This window comes from Xyrauchen texanus, chromosome 31 (assembly GCF_025860055.1).
Source record: "Xyrauchen texanus isolate HMW12.3.18 chromosome 31, RBS_HiC_50CHRs, whole genome shotgun sequence".
In the NCBI taxonomy this organism is placed as follows: Eukaryota; Metazoa; Chordata; class Actinopteri; order Cypriniformes; family Catostomidae; genus Xyrauchen; species Xyrauchen texanus.
In genome coordinates, this window is record NC_068306.1 from 17436709 (window position 1) to 17464291 (window position 27583).

At 39.7% G+C, this 27583-nt stretch overlaps 1 protein-coding gene across 1 annotated transcript; it reads left to right on the forward strand.

Moving 5' to 3' along the window:
• The first annotated feature begins 13227 nt into the window (after positions 1-13227).
• On the forward strand, positions 13228-27416 carry LOC127624665 (inositol-trisphosphate 3-kinase C-like). Its single transcript, XM_052099494.1, has 7 exons — positions 13228-13998; positions 21092-21191; positions 23174-23387; positions 24148-24352; positions 24780-24881; positions 24985-25056; positions 25912-27416. Exons 1-7 carry the CDS (start codon positions 13600-13602, stop codon positions 26116-26118), a joined length of 1299 nt encoding a protein of 432 aa, XP_051955454.1. The 5' UTR covers positions 13228-13599; the 3' UTR covers positions 26119-27416.
• The last annotated feature ends 167 nt before the right edge of the window (positions 27417-27583 follow it).

Sequence of the window (27583 nt, forward strand, 5' to 3'; positions counted from 1 at the left end):
GCATTCGGGCCAAGCCATCAGACTCCTCAATACTCAGAGACTGGTTTGACACACACACACACGTGTCCTGATTTGCACTTTAATTACTGTCACTTTATAACTGTCTGCTACCTCAATAACTGCTATGTGCATAGAACATTATCTCATAGTATGTTATGTTTACATTTTTAGAAACTGTCATCTTTTTGCACTACTTAGTACTGATCGGCGCTGCACTGTGTCTATTGTCCTGTTCATTGTCAGAAATTTGTTGTACTGTCCCGTACTTTTTGCACATGTTTGCACGTGCACTTTATATAGGTATATGTAGGTATTTTATATAGGTATTTTATTTCGTTGTGTTGTCTCATGTGGTCCTGTGTTGGTCCTTTGTTGTTTTTATGTAGCACCATGGTCCTGGAGGAACGTTGTCTTGTTTTGCTGTGTACTGTACTAACTGTATATGGTTGAAACGACAATAAAAACCACTTGACTTGACTTGACTTTGTGGAATAATAAGTGTATCCTTATTAATAGGAAATCTGTGTTCTTTCAAGACTGGATGGATAAAGGTGTCTGGTCCATTGTACACATTATGGATGGGGAAGGAAATTTCCTTAGTTATGACAATTTTTGTGAAAGATATAATTTTATTTGCACTCAGAAATTATATGTGACTTTGTTACAAGCTGTTCCTGGTGGTTTGGTTCAGATGGTTAAAGGTGCATTGAGTTATTCACCTGTGATTCCGAGATTGAAAAGTTTAACAATTTCTGGTCTTAATTTTACAGAGGAGGGATGTAAGATTAAAGTTTTAAGAACATTGGTAAATATAGAGACTTTCCCTTGTAAAGTTAAAAAGAGACCTCTTATATTTGATTTCCTGAAAGACAAAGTGGGTCAAATTAGAACAAGATTTCTCACTTTTCCACTTTTTCCAAAGGTAAAAGAGGTTCAGTTTAAAATTATTAATGATATTTATCCTTGTAATGATTTCCTCAGACACAGATTTAATATGGATTGTAATGAGTGCACCTTTTGTGAAGCAGATATAGAGTCGTTGGAACATTTATTTTATTTATGCAAATTCTCAAAGAAATTCTGGGATGACCTTTATGGTTGGTTAAGATTGAAATATGAAATACCTGACTTTAATTTTAATTTTAAAACTATATAATATTTGTTTTTTTCTTTGAATTACGATCATGAGTTTTTGGTGAACAATATTGTGCTGTTGGCCAATTACTTCATACACAAATGCAGATTCTTTAAGTACCCTCCCATTTTCTTACTTTTCCATAAAGATTTAATGATCTTCTTTAAATCTTTAAGACTTGTGCATAACAAAAAAGCCCTTAAATTGTATAATCTTTTGAAGGTATTTTTTGATGATTACCCCCTTGTGTAATATTTTATTTGTTATTTAAGTTCTTTTTTTTTTCTTTTTTTTTTTCTCAGATTTATGGTATTTATTTATATTTTGTGCTGCTATTTAGACTTCTTTGTAATTGGATAAGATTTGTATCTTGAGGTTTGTTTGGTATTTTGTATGTTTCTTTAAGCAATAAAAAAAACAAACAAACAAAAAACATACATATTATAGATCAGTGGCGAAAACTCATATTTGATGTCACTTCCTGTCATCGCCAACGTTTTTACGACAGTATGCACTACAGGTCGACTTTACCTTTACTGTCACGATTTGTACTGACCATGTGCTCGATTTATAGAGTCGGGGTGTTGAGTGACTGAATTAAATATGGATTATTTTGTGTTGTATGTACAAATTCAAGAATTTCTCTTAAAAGGAGAAATTCCCGACAATCCCACAGAGCGTCGGAAGGTGAAACGGGCGTCTACGAATTTTACAATTAAAGGTAACTTTATACCTAGAGATTTTATAATGAAAAAAGAGAACTGACTGTCTGGAACAACCAGGGTCATGTGCTTAATTCACAAATTGTGTTTAAAATATCTTATTAAGCTAATATATTAAGCTACGTTAACTGTACTTGTTCAGCTCACTTATCTGGATATTAATACATAGGTATTAAAAAAAAAATGGAATATAATGTAGTTTATAATGTAGTCTTTTTACTTTTTCCAACTTTTTCTTTTTTCCTCTAAAAACAGACGACAGACTCTTCTACATCGGTCCTAGTAGGCAGTACATGCGGCTAGTTGTCCTGTCAGAGGAAGAGAAGAGGTCTGTTCTTATGGAGTGCCACAATAACGACTCGGTTACTAACGTAACCTCTGTTCCCTGAGAGGAGGGAACGACTATTGCGTAAGTAGCTTACGCTATGGGAAAACTCCGTTTCTCGAGAAATATTGAAGTCTTTATGTAAAACGCATTGCAGCTGCACAGCAGACAGTGATGAGCGAGGCAGCTCGGTCATTGGCTGTGCTGCGGCAACTGCTCGAACCAGTGACGGGCGACTTAGAACGCAGCGACCAATGGGGGCACATCCGCGATTCGCGGCTCAGAGCCTGCTGAAATTAGCATATGAGGGCTATATAATGAACGTCCCGTCATGCCAGTTCTTTTAGGTTCAATCGACTGAAGCGAACTGACCAAGCACAGACAAGGCAGCTTACGCAATAGTCGTTCCCTCCTCTCAGGGAACCGAGGTTACGTTAGTAACCGAGTCGTTCCCTATCAAGGGGTCTCTCCTATTGCGTAAGTAGCTTACGCTATGGGAACACCATGTAAAACGCTGTGCGTGCTGACTTCGCTCTATAAAGCCAGAGGCTGGTGCCTGAGCCTTAAAGCAAAGTGATATTCCACGAGCTTTCCAGCGGCGAGCTATATAGTGGGGTATGACAGGGTGCCCTTGCCTTCAAGGTGGGGCGCTCCTTGTACAAACACAAGCACATATCTCAGGTACTGAGCTTTTGTGTACTGGTACGCATAATAAAGTCGGTCAGAGACGGACCTTATAAAGGAGGAGATGATGCCCAGCATATACATACTCCAGTTCATTCCACAGTCAGACTGATAGAATGTTGGAATGCAGTGAGGGGACCTGTAGGTTATAAAACCTGATAAATATCGAAGGCGAGGCCCAGCCTGCCGCCGCACAAATATCTTCAATGGGTATCCCACTCGACCATGCCCAAGAGGAGGCCATGCTCCTCGTAGAGTGAGCTCTGACGCCTAAGGGGCATTGAAGGCCCTTGGCTCCATAAGCTAGCGCTATAGCATCCACTATCCAGCGCGATATTCGTTGCTTTGAGACAGCGAGACCCTTAGTTCGGCCGCCAAAGCATACCAATAATTGTTCCGTCTGTCTGAACAGGGCAAAACGTTCCAAATATACTCTGAGCGCCCTGACCGGGCAGAGTAAATTTGCATCACCTTCGTCTGCTGAGGACGATAGCGCTGCCAGAGATATCACCTGTGATCTGAAGGGTGTAGAGAGCACCTTAGGAATATACCCGTGCTTTGGCCTAAGGACAACTCTGCAGTCGTTAGGTCCAAATTCCAGGCAAGCAGCGCTTGATGACAGCGCGTGCAGGTCGCCCACTCTTTTAACTGAAGCGAGTGCCAGCAAGAGCGTGGTTTTGAGCGAGAGCTGCTTGAGGTGCACGGTTCGGAGAGGTTCGAACGGGGCACCTTTGAGTGCGCCCAGGACCGTGGCCAGGTCCCAGATCGGCACCGAAGGTGGGCGAGGAGGGTTCATCCTCCTAGCCTCTTAGGAAACGAACGATCAGATCGTTTTTCCTAATGAATGTCCTTTATCAGGATTGTGTGATGCCGCTATGGCAGCCACATAGACTTTGAGCGTGGAGGGTGTGCGGCCCGCCTCCAGCAGCTCCTGCAAAAGGCGAGTACACTTGGTATCTCGCGACGTTTTGGGGTTCAAGCTCTTGGTATCACACCAGTCACTGAACACTTTCCACTTTTGGGCATACAAGGCCTCGTAGAGGGGCTCGCGCCTCAGTAATGGTTTTCAGAACTCCACTGGGGAGGTTCTCGGGAACCCGTTGAGGGGCCATGCATGGAGGGCCCACAGATCGGGGCGGGGATGAAGAATCATCCCGCTGGCCTGTCCGAGGAGGTCTTGCCTCAGTAGAATCAGCCATGGGGCAGATTGCATCATCTGTACCAGCTCTGGAAACCACGTCTGGTTTTTCCAGAGTGGGGCTACCAGGAGCACTGCACATTTCACCTCCCTGATCCGACTGATGACCTGAGGCAGCATCGCGATCGGGGGAAAAGCATACAAGGGGCGGCTCGGCCAAAGTTGGGCGAGCGTGTCCGTGCTTTTTGAGAAGAAGAGAGGACAGTGCGCGTTTTCCTTGGAGGCGAAGAGGTCGACCTCTGCCTAGCCAAAGGTTCGCCATAACCACTGAACCGTCAGAGGGTGGAGAGACCATTCTCCTGGGAGAACTTTGTCTCTGGATAGCATGTCCGCTCCTTGGTTCAGGACGCCTAGCACGTGCGCTGCCCTTAGCGAGCGCAGGTGGTGTTGTGACCATAGGATGAGCTCCCTGGCCATAGAGTGCAGGGAGCTCGACCTGAGTCCACCTTGGCGATTTATATACGAAACTACCGTCATGTTGTCCGTTCGGACCAGGACGTGTTCGTTTTGCAGGTACGGAAGCAGGGCTCTGAGAACCAAGGCGACCACTTTCATTTCCAGACAGTTTATGTGTAGGCGCTTTTCCGGGTTTGACCAAAAGCCGGAAACAGGCCTGCCCTCGTAAAGGGCCCCCCATCCTATTTTGGAGGCATCTGTCGTGATCATTTTTCTCCGCGTATTCACGCCAAGACTCACGCCGGTTTGATACCAGTTTATGGCTTTCCAGGGCGTCAGGGCTTTTATACAGCCGTGATTCGCTCTGATCAAAAAGTGGCCCGAGGGCCACGCGTGAGTGGGGACACGGCTCTTGAGCCAGCGCTGGAGAGGACGCATGTGCAACAATCCTAGCTGGAGTACAGCTGATGCCGAGACCATGAGACCGAGCATTCTCTGAAATCGTTTGACGGGGGTGTGCGCGCCCGTTCTGAACGATGTTGCAAGGCGTCGAATAGAGAGCGTGCGCTCTGATGAGAGGCGCGCTGTCATCTGCACTGAGTCTAGCACTATTCCCAGAAAAGAAATATTCTGGCTGGGGGATAGCACGCTCTTTGCAAAATTTATTCTCAGACCCAGGCATTTTAAATGGCTGATAGTCCAAGATCTGTGTGTCATTAACTGAACCTCTGATTGTGCTATGATTAGCCAATCGTCGAGGTAATTCAGTATCCGCACTCCCCGCTGTCTCAGGGGAAAGTGCCGCGTCCATACATTTCGTGAATGTACGGGGGGCCAATGATAGGCCGAATGGTAGTACTGTGTACTGGTATGACTGTCCCTCAAAGCGAATCTCAGAAAGGGCCTGTGGTGAGGCGCTATCGGGATGTGAAAGTAAGCGTCTTCAAATCCACTGATAGAAACCAATCCCCGGGGCGAACTTGCGCGAGGATATGTTTGGTTGTTAACATTCTGAACGAGCGAATCATTACCGCTTTGTTCAGATGTCTGAGATCCAGGATGGGGCGAAGGCCACCGTCCTTTTTGGGGACGAGAAAATAGCGGCTGTAAAAACCTGCCTCGCTCAAAGAGGGAGGAACAGTTTCTATAGCGCTCTTCTCTATCAGTTTGAGCACCTCGGTGCGTAGAACATGTGACACATCTTTCCTTTGCGTGCAATACAGCAGGCACACGCACTACACTTATAGCACTTCCCGTTTTTACTGGGGAAGTGTTTATAACTGTGGGAACAGTGCTTGTGTGTAGTGGTGCATACATGACAATAGGCACATGATCTACATTTTTGAGACATCCAGCCTGAGCTGGGGAGGTGTTTGTCACTGTTTGGACAGTATTGATATGTGGGAATGTGCACTTTAGTGTGGACATGTGAACCCTTAGTGACACAGGCAGAAAATGACTCTTTTGGTGATTTCTGTGTGTCGCCGTGAAAACGGCGTTTGATTGCAGGTGAGCGAGTTTTATGACTGGCCCATTGACTGCTGTATAGACATTTCCAGCCGCCTGTAAGGGGACTGGGTAATGTTTTAAATGTTTGCGAGGGAGCGGTCCGGCATTTGCGAGACGCGTACTCCCTCTCTTTCTTCCTGCTGCTAGGAAGACTTACGAGGCTCTGTGTTCAGGGTGATTCTGGGTCGAGGGCCTCATTGCTCCTGCGGCTTTCTTCGGCCAGCGGAACGCGAGCGGCGTCAAGCGTCCTTTTCAGGTCTGCTCTTCGGCTGGGAGACGGGCGGCTCTGCCCTGGCTCGCTGCTGCTGCTGGGGCAGTTTTTCAGATGAGCTGGAGCGCTTAGGCAGGAAGTGATGCATAGCTTGCGAATCCTTCCGTGCCTCAGTGAAGCGCTCCGTGAAATCTCTCACCGTAGGTCCGAACAGGCCGCTCGGAGTGACAGGTGCGTCAAGGAAGGGTGCCTTATCCGCGTCCTTCATCTCCGTTAGTGTTAGCCACAGATGGCACTCAAGGACGATCAAATTAGCCATAGCCCGGCCAATGGATTGGGCAGTGGCCTTTGTGGCTCGCAGAGCTACGTCCGTAGCACTGCGCAGGTCCTTAAAAGCGTCGGGTTCAGGTCCAGACTCGTCCATAGAGCGGAGAAGTTTGGCCTGAAACACTTGTAGAACCGCCATCGAATGCAGCGCTGACGCAGCTTGACCGGCGGTGGCGTATGCGTGACCGGTGAGAGCTGATGTGGTTCTGCACGGCTTCGATGGGTGAGAAGCTCTGGCCTTCCATCCAGCGGTGGAGGGTGGGCATAGATGGTTGGCCACAGTCTCCTCTAGGGGCGGAGTTGCCTCGTAGCCTCTTTCTCTCGCACCGTCCACTGAGGAGAGCGAAGAAGAGAAAGAAGGCTTTAGGCGAGCCGAGTGCGGGGCTTTCCACGACTTTGTGAGCTCGTCGTGCACCTCAGGGAAGAAAGGAGAGGGTCTCTGTCGGGGGGCCTGCCGGCGCCCCTGCAGGAACCACTCATCCAGCCGGCTGCGGGCGGGTTCTTCCGGAGAAGACCAGTCGAGCCCGAGGTCTTCCACGGCCTTAGACAGGATACGGACGATCTCCGAGTCCATGCTGTTGCCCGTGCTCGTGTCCGCTGATGCCGATGGCGCGGGGTCGAACGAGCCCGGCCAGTCGTCGGATGCAGCGTCAAGAGAGAGGCTGTCATCCTTTCTGTCGTCGTCCCCTGATGTGCCAAACGAGACGAGACCCACCGCTTTGTTGGAGGGGTGCAGGTCCGCTCTCGCGAAATGGACCGGCGGCGGGGAGACATCTGGTAGCGGTGATGCCCGCGGGGACTGAGCCGGCGTGACATCACCGGAGTCGGGGTGCTCTGGCAGCCTCTGTGAGCGGCGCTTTTTCTTGCGCGGCTCGAACAGAGGTGGCAGCACGGGGGCATCCGCCCTGAATGAGTGCAGCTTCTGCGTGGTCCAGACCCAGGCAGCGAGTGCAGATGATGTGCCGATCTCTGTCGGAAAGAGGGCCTCTGCACGAGGCGCAGGCTGAAGGCATTTGAAACAACGCCTGGAAAATAACTCTTTTACTCTTAAAAGCGTCGCGGGGGCGAACGCTTGTTCAGTAAAGGATATGCGATGCGCGCCGGATGGCGTAGCAGAAGGCTTCGAAGGCGGCTGAAGATGCCGGCGTCCTCTCAGCAGTCCCGCTGAAAGCTTGTCCACGGCGGCGAAAGACTCCAAAAATCCGGAGGATCCAGCGAAGAGAAGGTCTTCGCTGAAGGAGATTAAATCTAAAAGAACTGGCATGACGGACGCTCATTATATAGCCCTCATATGCTAATTTCAGCAGGCTCTGAGCGCGCGAATGCGGACGCGCCCCATTGGTCGCGCGTTCTAAGTCGCCCCGTCACTGGTTCGAGCAGTTGCCGCAGCACAGCCAATGACCGAGCTGCCTCGCTCATCACTGTCTGCTGTGCAGCTGCAATGCGTTTTACATAAAGACTTCAATATTTCTCGAGAAACGGAGTTTTCCCATAGCGTAAGCTACTTACGCAATAGGAGAGACCTTTCGATAGGGAACCCTGGGACTGGCACAGTGGTGTCAGAGGCACTCAAAACAGGGTTATTGCTGGCTACTATTGGCCTACAATTATCCAGGATGTGAAACAATTATTGGTGGTACTTTACTTTTACTTTCTTCTTTTTCTTTTACTTCTACTTCTACTTTTTCCAGTTTTTTTCTTTACAAGTATCTGTACTTAAGGATGTGTCTATTTTTGCCACCTCTGATTTTTCGATACCTCCTTGATTTAGAAGTTATATTTATTGTCATCACCAACTTGTATCAACTGGATATTTTTCTAGATATTTTGTTAAAACATTTTTTTTTTTGCTTTTTAGGTCAGATCTTGTCACCGCTTCCAGTTGAATGACCCCATCAAGACTGTTGTGCCTTGCATTCCATTAAGGTACTGCTTACAATAATTTAGCATACTGATGAGACTAACAAGCTAGTCTCAAGCTTGTGTACATTTTTCCCAGCATTTGGCTGATGCTAATTTTGTGCCATGCAGGTAAAAGAATCTTGGGAAGAGCTTGGTTTGGATTTGATTGGACCACTGCCAGAAACAGCACGCAACAACAAGTATGTCCTTACCATGACAGACCTGTACACCAAGTGGGTGATTGCAGAACCAATGCAATCTAAGATAGCAGCTGAGGTGTCTGCAATAATAACCACAAAGTTGTACTTGTTCGGCATGGTTAGGAAAAATCATTACAGACCAAGGGAAGGAGTTTGTCAACAAGGTGAAGTTTTGTAAAGGTTTTATTATGTTTTTTCCCCCTACTCTAGTCTCTACATATATGTTGTTGTCTACAATTACTCCAGTCTTGCAAATTTAACTGTTAATCCCTCTACAGCTCAACAACAGCATTTTCAGTACGCTGAAAATCAAACATGCTGTCTCCAGTGCTTACCATCCCCAGACCAACGGACAGGTAACACTTTGATATCTTTTCTGTAAGATCTATTGTTGTCTTGTGGTTATTCGTCAACTTTATAAATACATTGATATGTACAGGATGAAAGGACCAATCAGAATATCAAGCGTACTCTCAGGAAGTATGTGAATGACAACCATAATGACTGGGATCTCCACCTTCCTGCTGTGGTGTATGGAATCAACACTGCAAAGCAGGTTGTGTTTTAACATGCTTACTTATTATAAATATAATATCTACGGTTAGTTGTCAATGGTAAAACTGAATTGATGAATTTATTTAATATGTAATGTCAAGGGTGGAGTTTTTCCCTTCAATACAAATGTAATAGTTAATGGGAAGCTTCCTATGTGATCAGTACTCCACTAGACACAGTCCCTACTTTCTCCTCTTCCATCGACACCCACGTCTGCCAGAGGTCATGAATGCCTTTCCCATGGGAGATGATTTTGAAGTTGCTGACTCGGAAGATGACATCGACACCAGAGTCAATAAGATGAAACTTCTTAATGAAACGGTTTGTATTTGAATAATAAAGGTAAATTAAGTAGTGACATACTATCAGAATTAGACCTAGGCATAGGTTGATCTACATATTTTCTTTGCTATGATTCTGATTCTCTGAGCTCTTGTTATGTCACTGTTACACTGTATATTTAGAGATGTGGATAATGTAATGTTTCTGGGACTGTGTGTGTGTCTATGTGTGCCCAGAGTGTCACTATCACTTTAGCATTCTCTACCTCAGTAGATAGCATCACCAGGAAAAGATTAGATTACAGAGGTGACTCAGTGTGACATACATAAACTGGGGTGGGTGACCCATCAAGAGACAAGACCAGAGAATTCTGTTTTTGTTTTCAATGAGTTTTAATTTTTGGGTACTGCTTTTTTAGGTTCTTCGCAACATAGAGAGCACTCAGAGCATGCAACAAAAGTCATTCCAAAATCGCAAGCACAAGTATGTCCGAGTATGTTCTGTTCTGGCCAGTGATGTTCTGCTCTCACGGGACCCCAAGAAACGACGGACAGGAAACACATTTACTAGTCGGCACCAAGGGCCACTATTGTGAAAGGTTCCAGAGGGTCAGTGTGTCAAGACTGAGGACATACTACAGATTGAAAAGTAAGAATGTTTGATAAACAGTTTAAAATAAAATGATATATATAGAAAATTTGATATTTGCGTGTAATTCCTGTTGTTACTAATTGTCACGTATTTGTGCATCATCAGATGGACCAACTGAGAGGATGTTTCTCCAGGATCACAGTAAGCTGGATTTTCACACAAGTATGCCATCAAACTACTGGTATATGTCCATTTTTTATTTGTATTTTTGTTTTTGTGTTTGTAGGAGGAGGTGCCATTGATTTGCCAGTGGTGGTGCATTCAGCTGATGGAGAGGTTTTGCCTAGAAGGGTATGACAGACTCTACAGATAAAATTTCAGTATCTTGGCTGTATTAAGTCACTGTTGGCAAAATGATACTAGAAAGTTGGTTTACAAATAGAGTGCATATACATTTACATATTTTCCAAAGGTATGGACACAGATTTGCATACTGGACAGAAGAAGCATCCCATCTCCTTCAGGGAACCCTTGAGCCTATCCACCACAAAACTGTTGCCCAGCAGAAGAGTTGTGGTTTAAGAGGACACTGATAAGGTAAATGATTTTAGTGGTCATATATCAAGCAGTTGCATGCATGCTGGATAAATAGTTTAATTAGTTTACGTGCCATTTTTATATATATATAAAATTTATTTCACCAGGTGCAACAGCCGACCATTGTAAAAGACCTTCATACAGCTTGGCACTGGGTTCACAATCACAGATACTTATTCCATGGGGATGTGAGAGAGACTGCTTTTCTGCAAATGAACAGTGATGAACAACAAAATGCCCTCAGGAAGGTCCTGGGGGGTGAATTCTCCAATACAAAGGATGACTTTTTGTTTATATTTCAGTGTCAAGAGGACATGGAAACATTTTTGTCATACTGTGTTGATGAACAAGGCCTGAAGGTCAATGCCATGTTCCAATGAGTGAGTGAGGGATGGAAGCAATTTATTAAATAAATTGAATGAATAAATAACTTTATCCTGTGTGTTTCTTAAATGCAGACATTTGTTAAAGTATGCTGAAATAAGTAGAACATATCTTTAGAAAATAAAATATTAAATGTAAAGAAACACACACACACTTACACATCTGTATTTCCCAAATGGGTTCTAATAAATGTAAACTATTTAGTTTAACAGCAGCCCTATGGTACTCTTCGTGTCTTTTCTAAAGCCTGAGGCTTTTACCTCTTAATCTCAATACATGTGAATTACTTCAGATTAAAAACAGTAGGCCTACCATACAATTTGTGGTATTTCAGTTAAAAACTGTTACATATTTGGGTATACAAATAACCAAATATAACTCTATATGCACTGCTAATTTGAACACAATTGTTACATAAACAATGAAACGGCTTAATTGCAGGCTACAGAGCGACCTATCTTTGAAAGGCAGAGATTTGCTTGTTAAATCAGAGGGTCTGTCTCGCCTAATTAATGCCACTCAGGCATTGTACATTGATAAGCCCACATGTAAAGTAATCAATGGGATATTAATTACATTTTTATGGAAAAACAAATACCATTATTTGAAAAAGTCAGTGATACTAAATTCTCACAAAAAGGGTGGCTTAAACTTCATTGATTTCAGCTCACTAAATAACACAATTAAAAAACCTGGCTTAATCGATTCCTTAAAAAACCCACCTCTATTTGGAATATTTTCCCTCAGCTTGCCTTCTCACAACTTGGTGGTGCAAATTATTATTATTTTTTTTAATGTAATTATGGTATTCAAAAAGTCCCTGTCAATGCAACTTTCACCAACAAGTTTTTTTTGGCACTAAACTTTTCTCCTCATCTGTGTTACTTATGGAACAATAGGAACATTCTATTTAAGAATAAATCTTTGTTCTATAATTACTGGTTCAGTAATGGAATATTTCATGTAAGACAGCTCTTTAATAATGAAGGTTTGCTTTTTAGGTATACTGAATTTCTTTCAGAATATAACAGTTATGATGCTATTCCATCTGGCTTACACGTGATTTTCAAAAATAATACTCTCTCTTATGGGTTCATTACACTCTCCTGAACCTGTAAGCACACCTATTGGTGAGATATGTTTCATTGAAAAAAAGGAAGGAATCATAAAATAAGAGCTCTATTCCTTGAGAACATTGTCTCTGCCCCTCCTATAATCTCATATTGGAATGGACTCTTTGATCATTTAAATTGGAAAAATATATGGTCTATGCAAAAAAAACTTTTTCCTCACGAAGTAAAAGAAATATCTTTTTAATTAATTCATAATATTTACCCTGTCAAAAATTTCTTAAAGAAACATTTTAGATCTGATTTTGACACTAATTGCTCTTTTTTGTCAGAATGACACTGAAACCTCTCTTCATTTGTTTTGGTCGTGCATTTATTCTTTGCAACTTTGGGAAGATGTTAGTTTGTTTTTCAAAGAATCCTAAAACTGTTATTTTTGAATTTGTTGAAGCAGATCCAAATGCCTGCTTTATAATAAAAGTGATTATTTTCCTATGTAGATTTTATATTCATAAATGTAAATATTTTTAATTGTAAACCTATTTTTTTTTGGTATTCTTACAAGAGATAAAACTTCACTTAACAAAAAAGCACTCAAACATTTTAATTAAATTAATGTTTAATTTAGTTAATTTTACTTTCTAGTTTATTATTTTAGTTACTTTTTAAATTTTGTTTCTGTTTTGAGTTATGGTGTTGGTAAAGTAGTTTCCTTAACTATTCTTATATTGCTGTTATTCTTTATATTTATTGTTGTGTATTAACTTTGTTGTACCACACTCTGAACTGAATGTTCACATTAAGCAATACAAAATATAAATATATATATATAAATTTATTTTTCCATATATTTTATTTTATACATTTCATTTGTGCCACATATTAACCTTGAAATATATTTTACAAAAACAGTGTATTTTTTTTTTATTATTAACAAGAAAAAAACATACAAAACTCTCGTAGGGATGAAATAAGAAATATGCATCAATAGGAACAATACAATTATTGTCTTTATATCAAGAGAATCACTAGTTAAGCTACCTCCGGTACTGATCGGGTAGTGTCAAATCACTACTGCCGTAAATTGTTTCGACATACTTCAGACAGGAAGTAGACGCATTTTCGCACATGCGCAGTACCAATCGTGTTTCCGGTACGGATCGAGTAGTGACAGTGCGCACGCTGTAACCATAGATATGTCTGTAACGCAATGAGATCTAGCAGAGCACCAGTGAGTGCTTACACACTATCTGTTGATGCTTTAATAATAGTGAGTTCTTTATAAATCTTTTTTGTGATTTTGAGCGATGTGATAACGACAAAAAAAGACATCAACAACGTTGATGTTGGCACGTACCGCGTTTTGTTTGTTTTCTGCAGCTGCGCATCAGACGCAAGGTGCGCCAGTACACACCGTGAGCCAGTTAAGCGTTTGCTTTGGCCCTAATCTGGATAGACCTATCGCTTGTCTTCTGGCGATCTTATTGATCTCATAAATTAGAAGTAGTGTGATGACTAAAACGCCCGATACCCCGGCACCCTGTCCTTGTATGGATGAAACCCACCCAGAGGAGCCCGTGGAGCAGCTCACCAGACGCTCTCCTGCTCATGGCGGCGGTCGTGTGCCTGTTCCAGAACTGGTTGTGACATGTGAGCCTTGTGTCAGCCAGTGTGACCTGAGCCCCCACGGACCATGCTCGGGCTCTCATCCCGACGAGGAGTCTATCTGCTCGGACAGTGGTCTCAGCGGCTCTCCCGCCTCCCTTGCGCTGCGAAAGCTCTCCAACACGTCATCCACCGGCCTCTCGCCAGCGTCGTCTTTTGAAGAATGCGACGAGGATTTTATGGGATACTGTGACTATCAAGCACTGACGCGAGACGGAGGCGTGTGTCCAGGTGAACCGATCACGGTAAGAATCAAATGTAGTGTTAGTTTGCAAACATGTTTACACCGCTGCTCCGTTTGTCTGGTCTGTGCATTGGTTTTGGACACTTAAAAAATACCACAATTTCAACTAAAATATCAGTTAGTACGATTACTTTTATAATAAATAAATTAAGCACTATCACAAGAGCAAGAATGCTGTTGTTCTGCAATCACGGCCATGCTGTTATACGGAACAACAGGACGACTACGAGTGTGATATTGGTTTTATAAAACAGTTCATCCAGCAATTAAATGGTGTTTTCATATACATGTGTATATATGTGTGTATATGTATATGAATAAAAAATCACACTTCTATTTGGAAAGCCATTTTTTTTTTCAAGTTCATGCACATTTTAGTAAATATTGCATAAAATACGTTTTTTACTTTTGAATTTTTGTGCACATCTGATTTGCTGTTGTTAAATTGTGTTAAGGTTAATCCATCCGGGCCATCCTGCTCTCTAGGTATCAGTATTGGCATCGGCCATTTAAGAACCATTATCGCTCGACCACTTGCCTATTTTTTTATATTGTATTTTTTGCCTTTCGTTGTGATTTTGGAGTCAGATGTTAAGGATGTTCTTTGAGTGCCATCAGTTTTAAGAAGATAATTAAAATATGCAACCACCCTTTATTATCATCACATAAAAACAATGGGTCAAATGTAAACCTATATGCTTGCCATACACAACATAGTCAATAAGATAAGTATACTGTATTATTTCAATGGTGCTTTTGTGTGTGTAAAGATATTTGTATATAATTGGTATTGTGCTTTTAGAAGTTGTACCTTCTCTCAGCCTTTTGATGATGATGGTAAATGGACCACGTGGAAAAAATATTTAGTTGTCTGTTTAGAAACTGTACTTATAAGGTCAACAGATGGATCCCGCTGGCCTCTTGCTTTATTCTTGAGAATGTTATTCTTTCCTTACTATTTTTTCAGTATCCAGTAGTGAGTGTTTGAGCTTGGAGAGCACAGAGAACCATATTTTTTTTTTAGAGAAAAAGCTTTTGTTTGTAATCCCTCACAAAGTTTTATTTCAAATGCTGGATCGCCACACCCTACTATATTCACTGTCTATTTAAGCAATTAGTAAGTAGCAAACAACTGCATTTCTGTTGCTCACCTGCACGTCTACTTGAATGATTTGATGTCAGATTTTATTCCTTCCATTTTTACGTCATCAGAAAACCTCCTACATGATCCTCAATTCCCAGCCTTTCAGCTGGTGTACTATCAACTCTACATTGCAAATAGGGCTGAAACGATTAGTAGTCGACGTTATTGACAATGTCGATGATAAAAAAATGTGTTTGATCTCATATAACTTAACCTGAGATCACATTAAACGCTAATGATGACGCGCGAGAGCGGCACACCAGTTTGAGCCTGACCAAGGAGAGGAAGATTTACATGGCTCACAATCCAGATGCACTCTGAATTTTCCAAACAGCTTCAGCTGATGTAGATCGCAAAGTATGAGAGAATTATAACGCAAAAATACAAAAGTAAATACAGAAGCACTCTCTTTGTGGAATAAGTGGAGCTGGAGCTGCCACTCTGCTGAAGCAAACTTGTGTATCGAGCGTCTCTAAAGGAAACACCCCAGCGTTACATTTAAATTCAGTTATGTTTAATGCATTATAGCTTTATTGAACTTCTAATACTACAGAAGCTACAAACACTGAAACTGGCATTTCTCTGTGCGGTCAGCGCCTCTTTTATGAGTTGTGCAAAGTGATCTAAGGGGGAGAGACTGAAACTGTATCCGACTGAGGCACACTCTGTTGCGTGGACACTCATACCTATAGCGTGCACCCTTAATGCAGCTAGATTATAACGTGATGGCTCGCGACTTATTGAATCATAATATATGTGTCACTGTGCATTTCTTATCATGAAGAAAATTCATACAGTTTTTTTTTTTTTGTGTGTGTGTTAAAGATGGATTGAAGTGAACAGAAAGGTAAAAGATGGGAGTCTTCGCCCCATTATACACTGCAACAAAATACATTTTTTAATAGTTTTTATTTTGGCTTGTTTTCCAATATAAATATCTAAAACTCCTATAAAACAACATATATTTTCTTTAGCAGCTATACTGCAGAATAAAAAAATTGTTATCTGAGAATGTTGAATATAATATTAAAAATCAAAATATTTTTAAATATCTGAAATATCCTTTAAAAAAAGATGCATTCAGCTGAGAAGCAGCATATAAGATATATTATTAATCGGTTAAGAGCTAATGTTTAATCGTTATCAAATAATCGTTATATTAATAGATTATCAGAATAATTGTTTGTTGCAGCCCTATTGGAGATCATAGGCATTATAGTTATATTTAAAGGAATATTCTGGGTTCAGTCCCAGTGTACCTGTACTCATAAAAATGCTTGATACCAAAAACCTATACCATCAGACATACGAATGTCATTACATAAACATTCAGCCCATAAATTAAAATCACGTTATGTCCTAATACGATTGTTTAACCGTAAAAGCTGTGATTTAATGAGATAATTATATAGTTTGCATGTCATTTAAATGTGAGCGCTTGTGAATGTGTGGGGAAAATACCATCATGCACATTGCGCACTGTAGTAGCAGATGACAGTAAACATGGTTTAATGATTGGTTTGAGTCGTTTAGCGACTGGCTTTTCCAGAGTGTGACGCTGCCGTCATGATGTCAGAGCCTCTTGGTCAAAACAACACAAACACTTCAAAATAAAAGCTGTGTCAAAATTAGAGGTAATTTTATTGGAAAAAAATGACCAAAATATACTGTAAAGTTATGTAATATTTACTGTAATACTACTATAATAATAATAATAATATATGTTATAAATATAGTTCGATATTTATTAATTTTTTTCAAATAAAAAGTTTGATATGATTATGGTGAACTGAAATGGGTTGTGGTAGTCACTCATTTTCTCTGCACTGTGCAGCTCTCTACAGTCATGCTTGTAAACATATCCGCTTACTGCACTTCACATCAAGATAATGTATCCATGCTTTTCTCACTTAATTTTTTATTATTATTTTACGTGTGAGTGTGGTAGGTGTTTCTGTAGATGACATGGCAGGGTAAGAAATTAGTGCGTAATTTGCTCATCATACCCACAACTGTGGCAGTCAATCTGTAATAAGTCTTGGAGTAACAAATGACACGAAACACCATTAGACACCAATATGCTCGTTTGAAGAAGCACACTTGATCATATTTTGGAAAACGGACAAGTGAAGGCGTTGATGCGCATCTCTGATTTGCTGTGTGTTTAGAGGTTTATTGGCGCTATTCTCACTATTTGTTCTCTGTCCGTAATCTGTGAACAATTTTGCAGGAATATTGACATATGAGAAAGCTGAATATGATCTAAGGACTTAGGATGGAAAGACTTTGGGACGACAGATGAATTGTCATATGTGTCATAATTCAGTAGCTACAACCTCAGAAATTTTTCTTGAACTGAGATGTTTCTCTTCTGTTCTTGTCTACTCTTTAGCCTCCATTTGAATGTAACATTCCTCAACTTTATAGGACAGCTGTTAAATAGAACATCTGATTCACTTGTGTTTTTCACCAGACCTCTTATTTTGCATACATAGACTACTAATCAAAAGAAATATTTTGTATATATTATTAGTATTGTACCTGTAATTGTGTAACTCTAAGTATTAAGCTAACTGGAAATGTGCAAATATTGATTCATAACGGCTTTTTTATTTTATTATATTCACAATGAAATTAGGCACAGAATGAGGTCCACCCTGTTTCACCAAGGTCCATGCATTTGGAGATTTCTGGCCTAGCCTCTGGTATCTTACAACTGTGCTCTGTTATGCAGCAGTTTATTTGACAAAATATTACTCCAATGTTTTATTTTGGATTGTGCTGTGAGGTTCGTTTATAGAAGCACTTAATTTGATAAAAAAAAATTATACAACATCATGCTGAAAATTAAATGTTATATTTTATTTGACTAAAGTTTTAATGTATTCATTTTTTTCAACACAATTTTCATAAGTATCGACAAAAGACATAATGTTCGTGTGAACATGATTTAATGTGACAAAATTACTTGCTAATATTTCCTGTGTGATGTAAAGTTATAGCCAATTTTACAACTTCGTTGCCATGATGTTATAATGTCAACAAACCCTAAAATTATTGTAAAAAATTAAGATTTCAACAACAACTCAAATAATGCATTAATTTAACAGAAGAATGTTAGTTTTTATTTTTATAAGAAAAGGACGGATGAGTCAATTTTATAAATGTTTTATATATGTATATATATTATTATTTTTTTGTTGTAGTCAACATTATGCCACAAATGTTGTCGATTGAGCTTAACATGTATTGAATCCGGAATATTCATTTAAGCTATAAAGTTCAGACAATATGGAAAATACTAATAAAAACGGAGTGATTTGTAGATTCTATTCACCCTGTGCTATATTGAAAGCACTACAACACCTTATTTGATGTTTTACCATATGAATTTATTATTATAATTTTTTTTATATACACTTTTCAATTCAGGTAATTGCAACATGCAAAATGTTGGCATAGTCACACGTTTGCCAATGTGTAACATAATTTCTTCTAATAACAGTTATTAAGTGTTTGCACACGGAAGACATAAATTTGTTAAATTCAGCAAGCAGAATTTCCCCCCATTCATCCATTATGCAGATCTTCAGCTGTACCATTGTAAGGGCCCTTCATTGATGTATTGTGTGCTTCCTATAATGCACCGCACATTCTTAATTGGAGACAAGTTAGAACAGCAGGCAGGCCAATCTAGCGCCCACACTCTCTGCTGACACAGCCATGTGCTTGAAATCTAGGCAGTATGGAGTAACGTTCGTGGTCTCCGTTCTTTCACTGTCTTAAACGTTCATCTGTAACGGATATATACACTCACTGAGCACTTTATTAGGTACACCTACATTTCATTGTTTTATCTAATCAGCCAATCATGTGGCAGCAGTGTAATGCATAAAATCATGCAGTTATGGGAGCTTGCAGTTAATGTTCACATCAGAATGGGGAAAAATGTGATGTCATTTATTTTTCGACCATTGCAAGATTGTTGGTGCCAGATGGGCTGATTTGTGTATTTCTGTAACTGCTGATCTCCTGGGATTTTCTCACACAACAGTCTCTAGAGTTTACTCAGAATGATACCAAAAATAAAAAAACGTACAGTGAGCGGCAGTTCTGTGGACGGAAACAGCTTGATGATGAGAGAGGTCAACGGAGAATGGCCAGACTGGTTTGAACTGTCAGAAAGGCTACTTTAACTCGTAGCTCTTTTCCACCGAAATGGCGATGATTCTCGTGACAAGCCTGTGCTCCACTGGTTCATGGCCGGAGCAATCTGGAGCCTATCATAAACCAGCTGCGCTTTTCCACTGACTTGAGAACCGAATGATGATGTAACCAGCTACGTGGTAGTTTTACATGACTACCTCGCCTGCCCATAAACAAACATGGTGCATCACAGTATTTGTATACAACTTTTACTCTTGTTTTTAGGACATATTTAAACATACAGAGTAATGCAATCCAGCGTTATTACATTGCTGATCAAGTATGCCAGAGACGACATCTATGCTAAAGGTGACAGATAACGTAATTACATTATTTTATATGAATTATGGCTAAACTTGCTAAGTTCTGTAAATTGTTCTAACCATTGGTGTAGCAGATGTTAATATTTAGATTTTTGACATGGCATATAATATTATGTTTGCATCTTAAATGAGAATCCCATCAGTTTACTCAACAGATAGCTGTGATCTTCCTAACTTGGTGAGTAGCTGATCAAAAATCCCCTTACTGATCAAAACAATGCACAAAATAAGAAAACCGTGTAAGGAAAGCTGACAAAGTTGGCAGCGATTCTGTTTTTGTCTCATATGTGACTGACTGAATTCAATACACTGCCATCCAGACACAGTTTTTTCCTGGGAGGTCCCTGAATTTTCCATCAGGACAATGTTAAGCCACATATTACCCATGTCACAAGTGCATGTCTGTGTCAGCAGAGAGTGCAGGTGCTAGATTGGTCTGCCTTCAGTCCTGACCTGTCTACAATTGAGAATGTGTGCCGCGTTATATGAATAAGGCAACAAAGGCCCAGTGCAATTGCGCAGCAAAAAAATCTGCATAAGGGATGAATGGGGGAAAATAATGCTTACTAAATTTAACAAATTTGTGTCTTCAGTGCCCAATCACTTAATAAATGTTATTTGAAGAAATTATGATGTTACACCGTGGTAAACACTCGACTGTCCCAATCTGATTTGAAACAAATGTATATTAAAAAATAATAATTATCAAGTTAAAACATCAAACAATGTTTTGATGTAGTGCTTTCAATATAGCAAGGGGTGAATAGATTTTTGTATTTTATTTGCATTTTCTATACTATCTAAACTTTTTCGTAATTCGGGTTGTATATCACACGAGCAAGAGTGTTATTGTACAATATCAGCATGGCTGTGATTGTGTCGGCTGTTGAAGGTTTACTTTAGTTTACTTTTGTTCCAACAATGGAAATGGTTCAAAAAGAGCCAAAAGCAGTGTCAACCTTTGCATTTTGAATGTTGGGACTGATTTTAAGTTGGGATAGTCTTGTATGTGTGTGGGTGGACTGGCTTGTTTTATTTGGCAGCAAAACAAGTGCCGTCTGTAAATGTTTCATGAAGTGCCCTTACAAGATTAGCTAATTCTTAATCACAGTCTCTTGGTATTGCTTGATGACTTTTAGTCCAAGATTGTCGTCAATGATTTGCCACATGAGGAAAAACTCAACCTATGGTTAATATGGAAGAGGGAGTTGCCCGTTGGAGCCTGAAATCGAACAAATGCACTCAATGCCCCAGTGCTGTTCATTGGGTAACAAAACAAAAGGCAAGAAAAGCAGTCTCAGATGACCCTTGTACCAAATCATTGCATCTTGTGCAATTTTTGCAGCTGCAGTTGTAGTGTGGTAACTGACATGTTGATCTCATTTGCATGTTTGTTTATCTCACCCTCTCCCCCTTCAAAGACTGATCTGTGGAAGAAGTCAAAAAATATGGTGAACTGGTCTCCCCCTTCAGTGCCGGTGAAAAAGCGCTCTCCCTGGGTGCAGGTGGTCGGCCATGCAGGTTTGTTTATCTATTAGACTTTTGTTTGAAGTACTGTGTTATTTATTTTTACATGTATTTGATCTTTTGATGGCTGTGGGTTGAATTTAAATACACCTCTCAAAATTGTACTTCTAAACCAAAGATCAAATACGCTAGCATCCAAAAGTTTGGACACACTTGAATGAATTTGTTTCTCATGATCTAAAAATCATGAGAAGCTTTTTGATCTAAAAGCCTATACTTAAATGCTTGAATAAAGTGTTGTAAACAAATATAAATTGCACCTAGGTATGATTTACAAAATTTGAAGTTTTGATTAAATTTGATTAAAAAGCATCCCAGGTGGCACTGAAAAAGTTGTTTATATATCAGGGTTTCTGCTGGTCTTAAAGTCTTAATTCCCCCTTCCACAAAATAAGGCCTTCAAGAGGTCTTGAATCGGAGCAACAAGTCTTTAATTCATAAGGTCATGGCATTAAATGTTGTGTGAGGGATCGTTTTCTCATTGCGGGATTGTTTTCTTGTTGCGTTTAAGTATGGTGACCAGACATCCAATTTTGAAGAGGTTTGTCCGGTGTCCCAATAATTCTTTAAACATTGTAATTATGTCCTGGTTTCAGCTAGTTGGCTCACTGATTTTTTATTTTTTTTTCCTGCTTTCATTTGATGTACTTATTTACCTTCTCGCTATTGTCTTTGGTATCGTTTGCTGAGAAGCAATTTCGAATTGTTGCACATTGATTTGATGATACTTTCATTCTAGTCTTTCTTCAAATCTGCTGAATTTTATCTGGATACCATGGCAATGACGTCATACACTTGGCGCACACTCTTTGTCATCCTGTCATTGAGCACAAGTAGAAATGCACCAAAAAAATAAATTTGTTTTCAACAACGAGCTGAAAGAAGCTGATACATTTGTTCATGCAGCACGTGAATAGTAAGCGAGCATTTTTCTGTAATGTTCATTTCCCACGAGCAAGGAGGTAAATCAGACAATGTTACATTTAGACAGCTACAAGAATGCTCTTTTATGAAGTTACCTCGTTAAAGGACTTATTTAATGAGATTGTGCCTGAAAAGATTTTGGATTTCTTATCATATATTAATCTTAAAAGAAATATTGTATAATATGACTTGCTATTTATATTTGTTTTGTTTTTATTGTATTTATATGATATTTGTTTTTTGTAATTGAATTCTTGCCATGAAAATAGCTTTGATCGCTGACATGGCATTAAATAAAACATACTACTACTAGACAGCTACACTGCACTTTTTACGTAGTACAAGCAATTATATGTTCAGATGTGGGGGTTGCATTTTGAATTTTTGGTTACAATGTTGTGAATTTTTGTGAAGTTATTTCATAATTACACATGCAATATGACATCATATGGATAGGACAGGCTACATGGAATTTGTACATTTAAAAAAAAAAAAAAAAAAAAAAGCTCAAATGTGGTAAATAAAATATACTTGGTAAATAATATATATTAAAAAAAAGAATGTATACAAATAGCCTATAAGAGATTATATATATATATATTTTTTTATGTAGTACTGCACTTCAAAACCTACATAACACAAAATGTACTCTTATTTACAAAACCACTGTTATGAAGAACTCCAGTGTGCAGAAGATGAAGAGAAGCCAAATAATTTTACTGTAGTTGGGTTTTTTCTTAAGACTAGTGGACATCTTCACTGCTCAGGACAAAGCAGGGATTCATGAACAATCATTGCACAAACAGCATTGATCATTGAGAAATCAACCCCTCCCCCCAGTCATAAAAATGAGCAAGTGCATTTATATTTTTGATGAGCAGTGTACACTTTCAGATTTGTACCTTGCTCTTTCTCCATACTTGCTTTAGTCTCATCACATTTGAAGTACATAATGCATCTGAAGCTATTGATTCTCTGTTATCAAGGTTTTTATTGCTGTTCTGGGTGATTACCTTTTTTATGACTCTGCATGTTTTTGTCTGGTACTCCAGGAAACTTTCAGACGGACAGTGATGGAAGACTGCTGAAGAAGTACTGTGAGTGTGAGCAGCAGTGTTTTCTGCAACTCATGAGCGACTCGCTGCGGCCCTTCGTTCCCGGCTACTATGGCGTGACTCAGCGTGACGAGCAGGATTACATCCTCATGGATGACCTGCTCGCTGACTTTGACTCTCCCTGCATCATGGACTGTAAAATGGGAAGCCGGTGAGGACTTGAAGTTGTCCACGCTAGTGTTGTCACGATACCAACGTTTCAGTAGTTTGTAACGATACCAGAGAAATTTCACGGTTCTCTACCAATATTGATACCACACCAAAAATATGCTAATATGTTAATGTGCTAATTTGAAGTTCAGTTTCAATGTAAATAATCAAATAAATAAATGCATGTGTCTCAATTAAGTATCCATTGCTGAAGTGTATTTAAGTAGGGCCCAATGTTTTATTTTTTACCAAATCCTTATTTTCTTTTCCCCATTAGTGTCTAATTAAATGTATTCTTAAAACTTTTCACAAGGAAAACATTTTTACATTTTATTTTCAACATAAAATTTTTTTAACAGCACTCTTGCTTTTAATATATTGCTTAATTTTATTATTATATATTAATAGTGATAAAGTGAATATTATATTTGAATATACAGTTGAAACTGTATATAGTTCTTTTGACATTCAGGCTTCTAGCTTTTATTTTGAACCTGTACTGAATGAACACTAGTACTTTTGACAACACTAGTCGAGACGCAAAATATTGGCATAAGTTTAGTGCACATTTTGACAAAGAACTGACCACTTTGAGAAGAGATTTGACTGAGCAACATGTAAAGAGAACAGTCACAGGATTTTTTGTTTTATTATGTGTTAAGGGGTGAGCTGTCCAGTTATACCTGTTCTTGTATACTATATACAATTACAATACCAAATATTTATCCCCGTGGTAATGTTGACTGGTATACATGCTTTAGGACTTACCTGGAGGAGGAGTTGAGGAAGGCTCGGGAGTATCCTCAGCCACGCAAGGACATGTATGAAAAAATGATTGCAGTGGACCCGTATGCCCCCACTGCTGAGGAGCAAGTTGAGCAGGCAGTACTCAAATCCAGATACATGCAGTGGAGAGAAACTCTTAGCTCAACGGCTACCATGGGTTTTCGCATTGAGGGCATCAAGGTAAAAGTGAATATAATGAACGGATACTTCATGTAATTTATGAATGCATATAGAGGTCAATAAATCCTCCTTTACAAGCCACTAGTGGTTGTAGATGATAATAGTATGATATACCCGTCAGGGCAAATAAATGGGCCAATTGTTGTCAATTTTGAGATTATGCACATTGGCAGAATTATTAACCGAATTGGTCATTCCACTTGGTGTCCGTTCCTAAATCAACAGGCAATCTTGTCACTTTTTTTTTTTTTGTTTAGTTTCAAAAATACATTTTATTAGATATGTATCAGCCATCGGCCACCCTGCTCTATAGACATAAGTGTCAGCCATTAAATGTCCCTCACTGATCGACCACTAGTTGTAGTTACATTCTTTTAGATTTTTGGCTTTATGTATGATATCATCTGACAATTGTTCTTGTCTACAGAAATCAGATGGAACTTGCAACACCAACTTCAAGAGAACAAAGTATAAAGATGAGGTGATCCAAGCTCTAGAGGACTTTGTGGACAACAATATGCTAATCTTGGTATGAATTTGTGTCCCTTAATCATTCATTAATTTGTAAAAATAAAAAATTGTAATAATAAAAAGTTATTTGTTTGTAACTGTTTTGGCTCTTCTGGTCACAGAGAAGCTACCAACAGCAGTTAAAGGAACTGCGGGTCATACTGGAAAAATCTGATTTCTTCAAAACACATGAGGTGAGATGCATTTGAATTTTGATTAGAGATGGGAAATGTAAGGAATTTAACTATTCCACTTCTGATTTCCTCTCATCCTTAGTGTAGGACATGACGAAATGAATGACTTGCGATTTTCAAGTTTTTTTCTTCTCTAAAAGAACCAGCTTTTTTGTATTATACATTTTATCCCCTATTCTCCCAATTTCCCACTACTTATTAGGTCCTCGTGGTGGTGCAGTTACTCACCTCAATTCAGGTGGCAGAGGACAAGTCTCAGTTGCCTCCACTTCTGAGACAGTCAGTCCACGCAGTTTATCACGTGGTTCGTTGTGCGTGACACCGCGGAGACTACGCTTATGGAGGCTCATGCTATTCTCCGTGATCCATGCACAACTTGCCACACGCCCCATTGAGAGCGAGAACCCCTAATCACGAGGAGGTTACCCCATGTGACTCTACTCTCCTTAGCAACTGGGCCAATTTGGTTGCTCAGGGGAGCAGAGCTGGCTAGATTCACTCAGCACACCCTGGAACTCGCTCAGGCCCCCAAAAGAACCGGCTTTCAAGAGTATTTGGTTTTGCGAGGTTGCACCGGATGTCTTGTGGTGTAGATTCAGTAGAACTGACTCGAGTCATACATTTGAGAAATGGTGCTACACTGGTAGTGCTGTAGAAGTTGTGCTATGTTTCGTGCTGTAGATGAAAAAGCGCTGACTCGGGAGTCATTTATCCGGAAGTTGGACTAAACTGGTCGCGCTGTATATTTCGCACTGCTGATTTTGCTGATTTCAAAATCCCCTTCTGAACCATTTGTTACTGTTGATGTAAAGATTACAGCTGTAATAACCATAGCTTTGCTGTATTTTTCTGCAGGTGGTGGGAAGCTCCTTATTATTTGTCCATGACCAGACTTGTAAGGCTGGAATCTGGATGATAGACTTTGGAAAGACTGTGCCCATGCCGGACCCTCTCACCCTGGACCACCGCAGACCGTGGGTGGAGGGCAACAGAGAAGACGGGTACCTCTGGGGCTTGGACAATTTCATTGACATCCTGACCAACATGCTCCCCGAGAAATGAAAAGAATATGGATATAATCTTCAAAATTGTCATTTTCTGCACCCCATTTTTGCAAGACCACATCTGTGATTCCCCTATATGCCTTTATAAAAAATAAGCTATGGTAGGAGGAAAAGTACGGATGAAATGGGCAGTATGGATTGAGCTTTTATAACCACATCTAAGCCTGTGAATTGACCTGCTGATGTTGTATACCTCTCCTTATTTTGTCGTTTTCATTTATATTGGATTATCTGTACATTTTTTGCCATGTACTTTACATTGTAAATACTAGAGGTTATTTAAGTTTCTTAATTCAATTTGATTTTATGTGTAACGGGTTGATGAGCAAACGGTTAGCTAGCTTTGGAAAAATTAACCCTACACATGAAAATCATACTGTCATTATGACAGGTGTATAAATGTACATGAACGGGATTGTTTCCATCTTGAAGTGAATGAAAATCTGGACCATCATATTCTCTTTGTGATAGTGGCCAGATATTTTTCCCTACTTAGTTTGCTGACCAAATGAACTAATTTGATTCAGTAGGGATGAACACAATTTGAGTACTTAAAACTCTTATAATGTGCTAAACTATTGCTGGAGCAAAACAAAAAAAGAACAAACACCTCTGATATATGGTGCTCAGCCAGTTCATGTTCATGCTGTGCTTCAGCCTGTGCTTTTTAGTGCTAACTTGCAAAGCTTCCATAGCAATGTCAATATGTGTAATTGTTTTGTAAAATTCAGTTTATATTTGCTAAAGCACAATGTTTAATCCACATCTTGCACATCAAGTTATTGTTATGCATAACATTCCTGTGTATCATGCAAAATTTCATGCAAGCGTAAACTGTTCAAGGTGAATACTGTATGTCATTATTTAAACCGCCAAAGCCTGTTAATACCAAATATATGGCTGCCACATGAATGACCTGTCCAACTGTACTTGTATGCACAAATTCAGAGTTTGCACTGTTAATTTGATATCCCATTGTGTTTTATACTGTATAACAATCTCTACACTACTTGTGATCATTATTTTGATAGCTTTGGATTTTTGGCTAGATCGGTTTTGCCGTTCTTGAAACTTACTTGGTCGCTGTGATCATTTTGTAAAGGTGTTGACTGTCAGAATAATAAACAGACATTTGTTAGCACAGTGTGATATTTCTCCAGATTTTTCAAAACCATACAAGGGTATAAAAAGATTACTATCTGCAAGGGATAGAAACTGTTAATGTTATATTTGTTTCCTGTACTGCACATTGTATTCCATATTTTATGGTCTTCCCTTTAAAAATCATCAATCAACAAAACTTTGTATTAGACAATAAAGGTATTAAATACTAAGATAATTATATATTTATTTTAAATCAGCTTTATTGCCAAGTATGCTTACACATACAAGGTATTTGTCTTGGTGACAGGATTTTCCAGTGCACTACAATACAAAAACAGCAAGACATAGATAATAATAAT

What these genes read in the sequence shown, in the direction of transcription:
- LOC127624665 (XM_052099494.1), top strand. Translation starts at nt 13,600, where the DNA reads ATGACTAAAACGCCCGATACCCCGGCACCCTGTCCTTGTATGGATGAA. An exon ending in GACTGTAAAATGGGAAGCCG is followed by an intron (nt 23,388 to 24,147) that starts GTGAGGACTTGA and finishes TACATGCTTTAG; the next exon opens with GACTTACCTGGAGGAGGAGT. An exon ending in TTCGCATTGAGGGCATCAAG is followed by an intron (nt 24,353 to 24,779) that starts GTAAAAGTGAAT and finishes TCTTGTCTACAG; the next exon opens with AAATCAGATGGAACTTGCAA.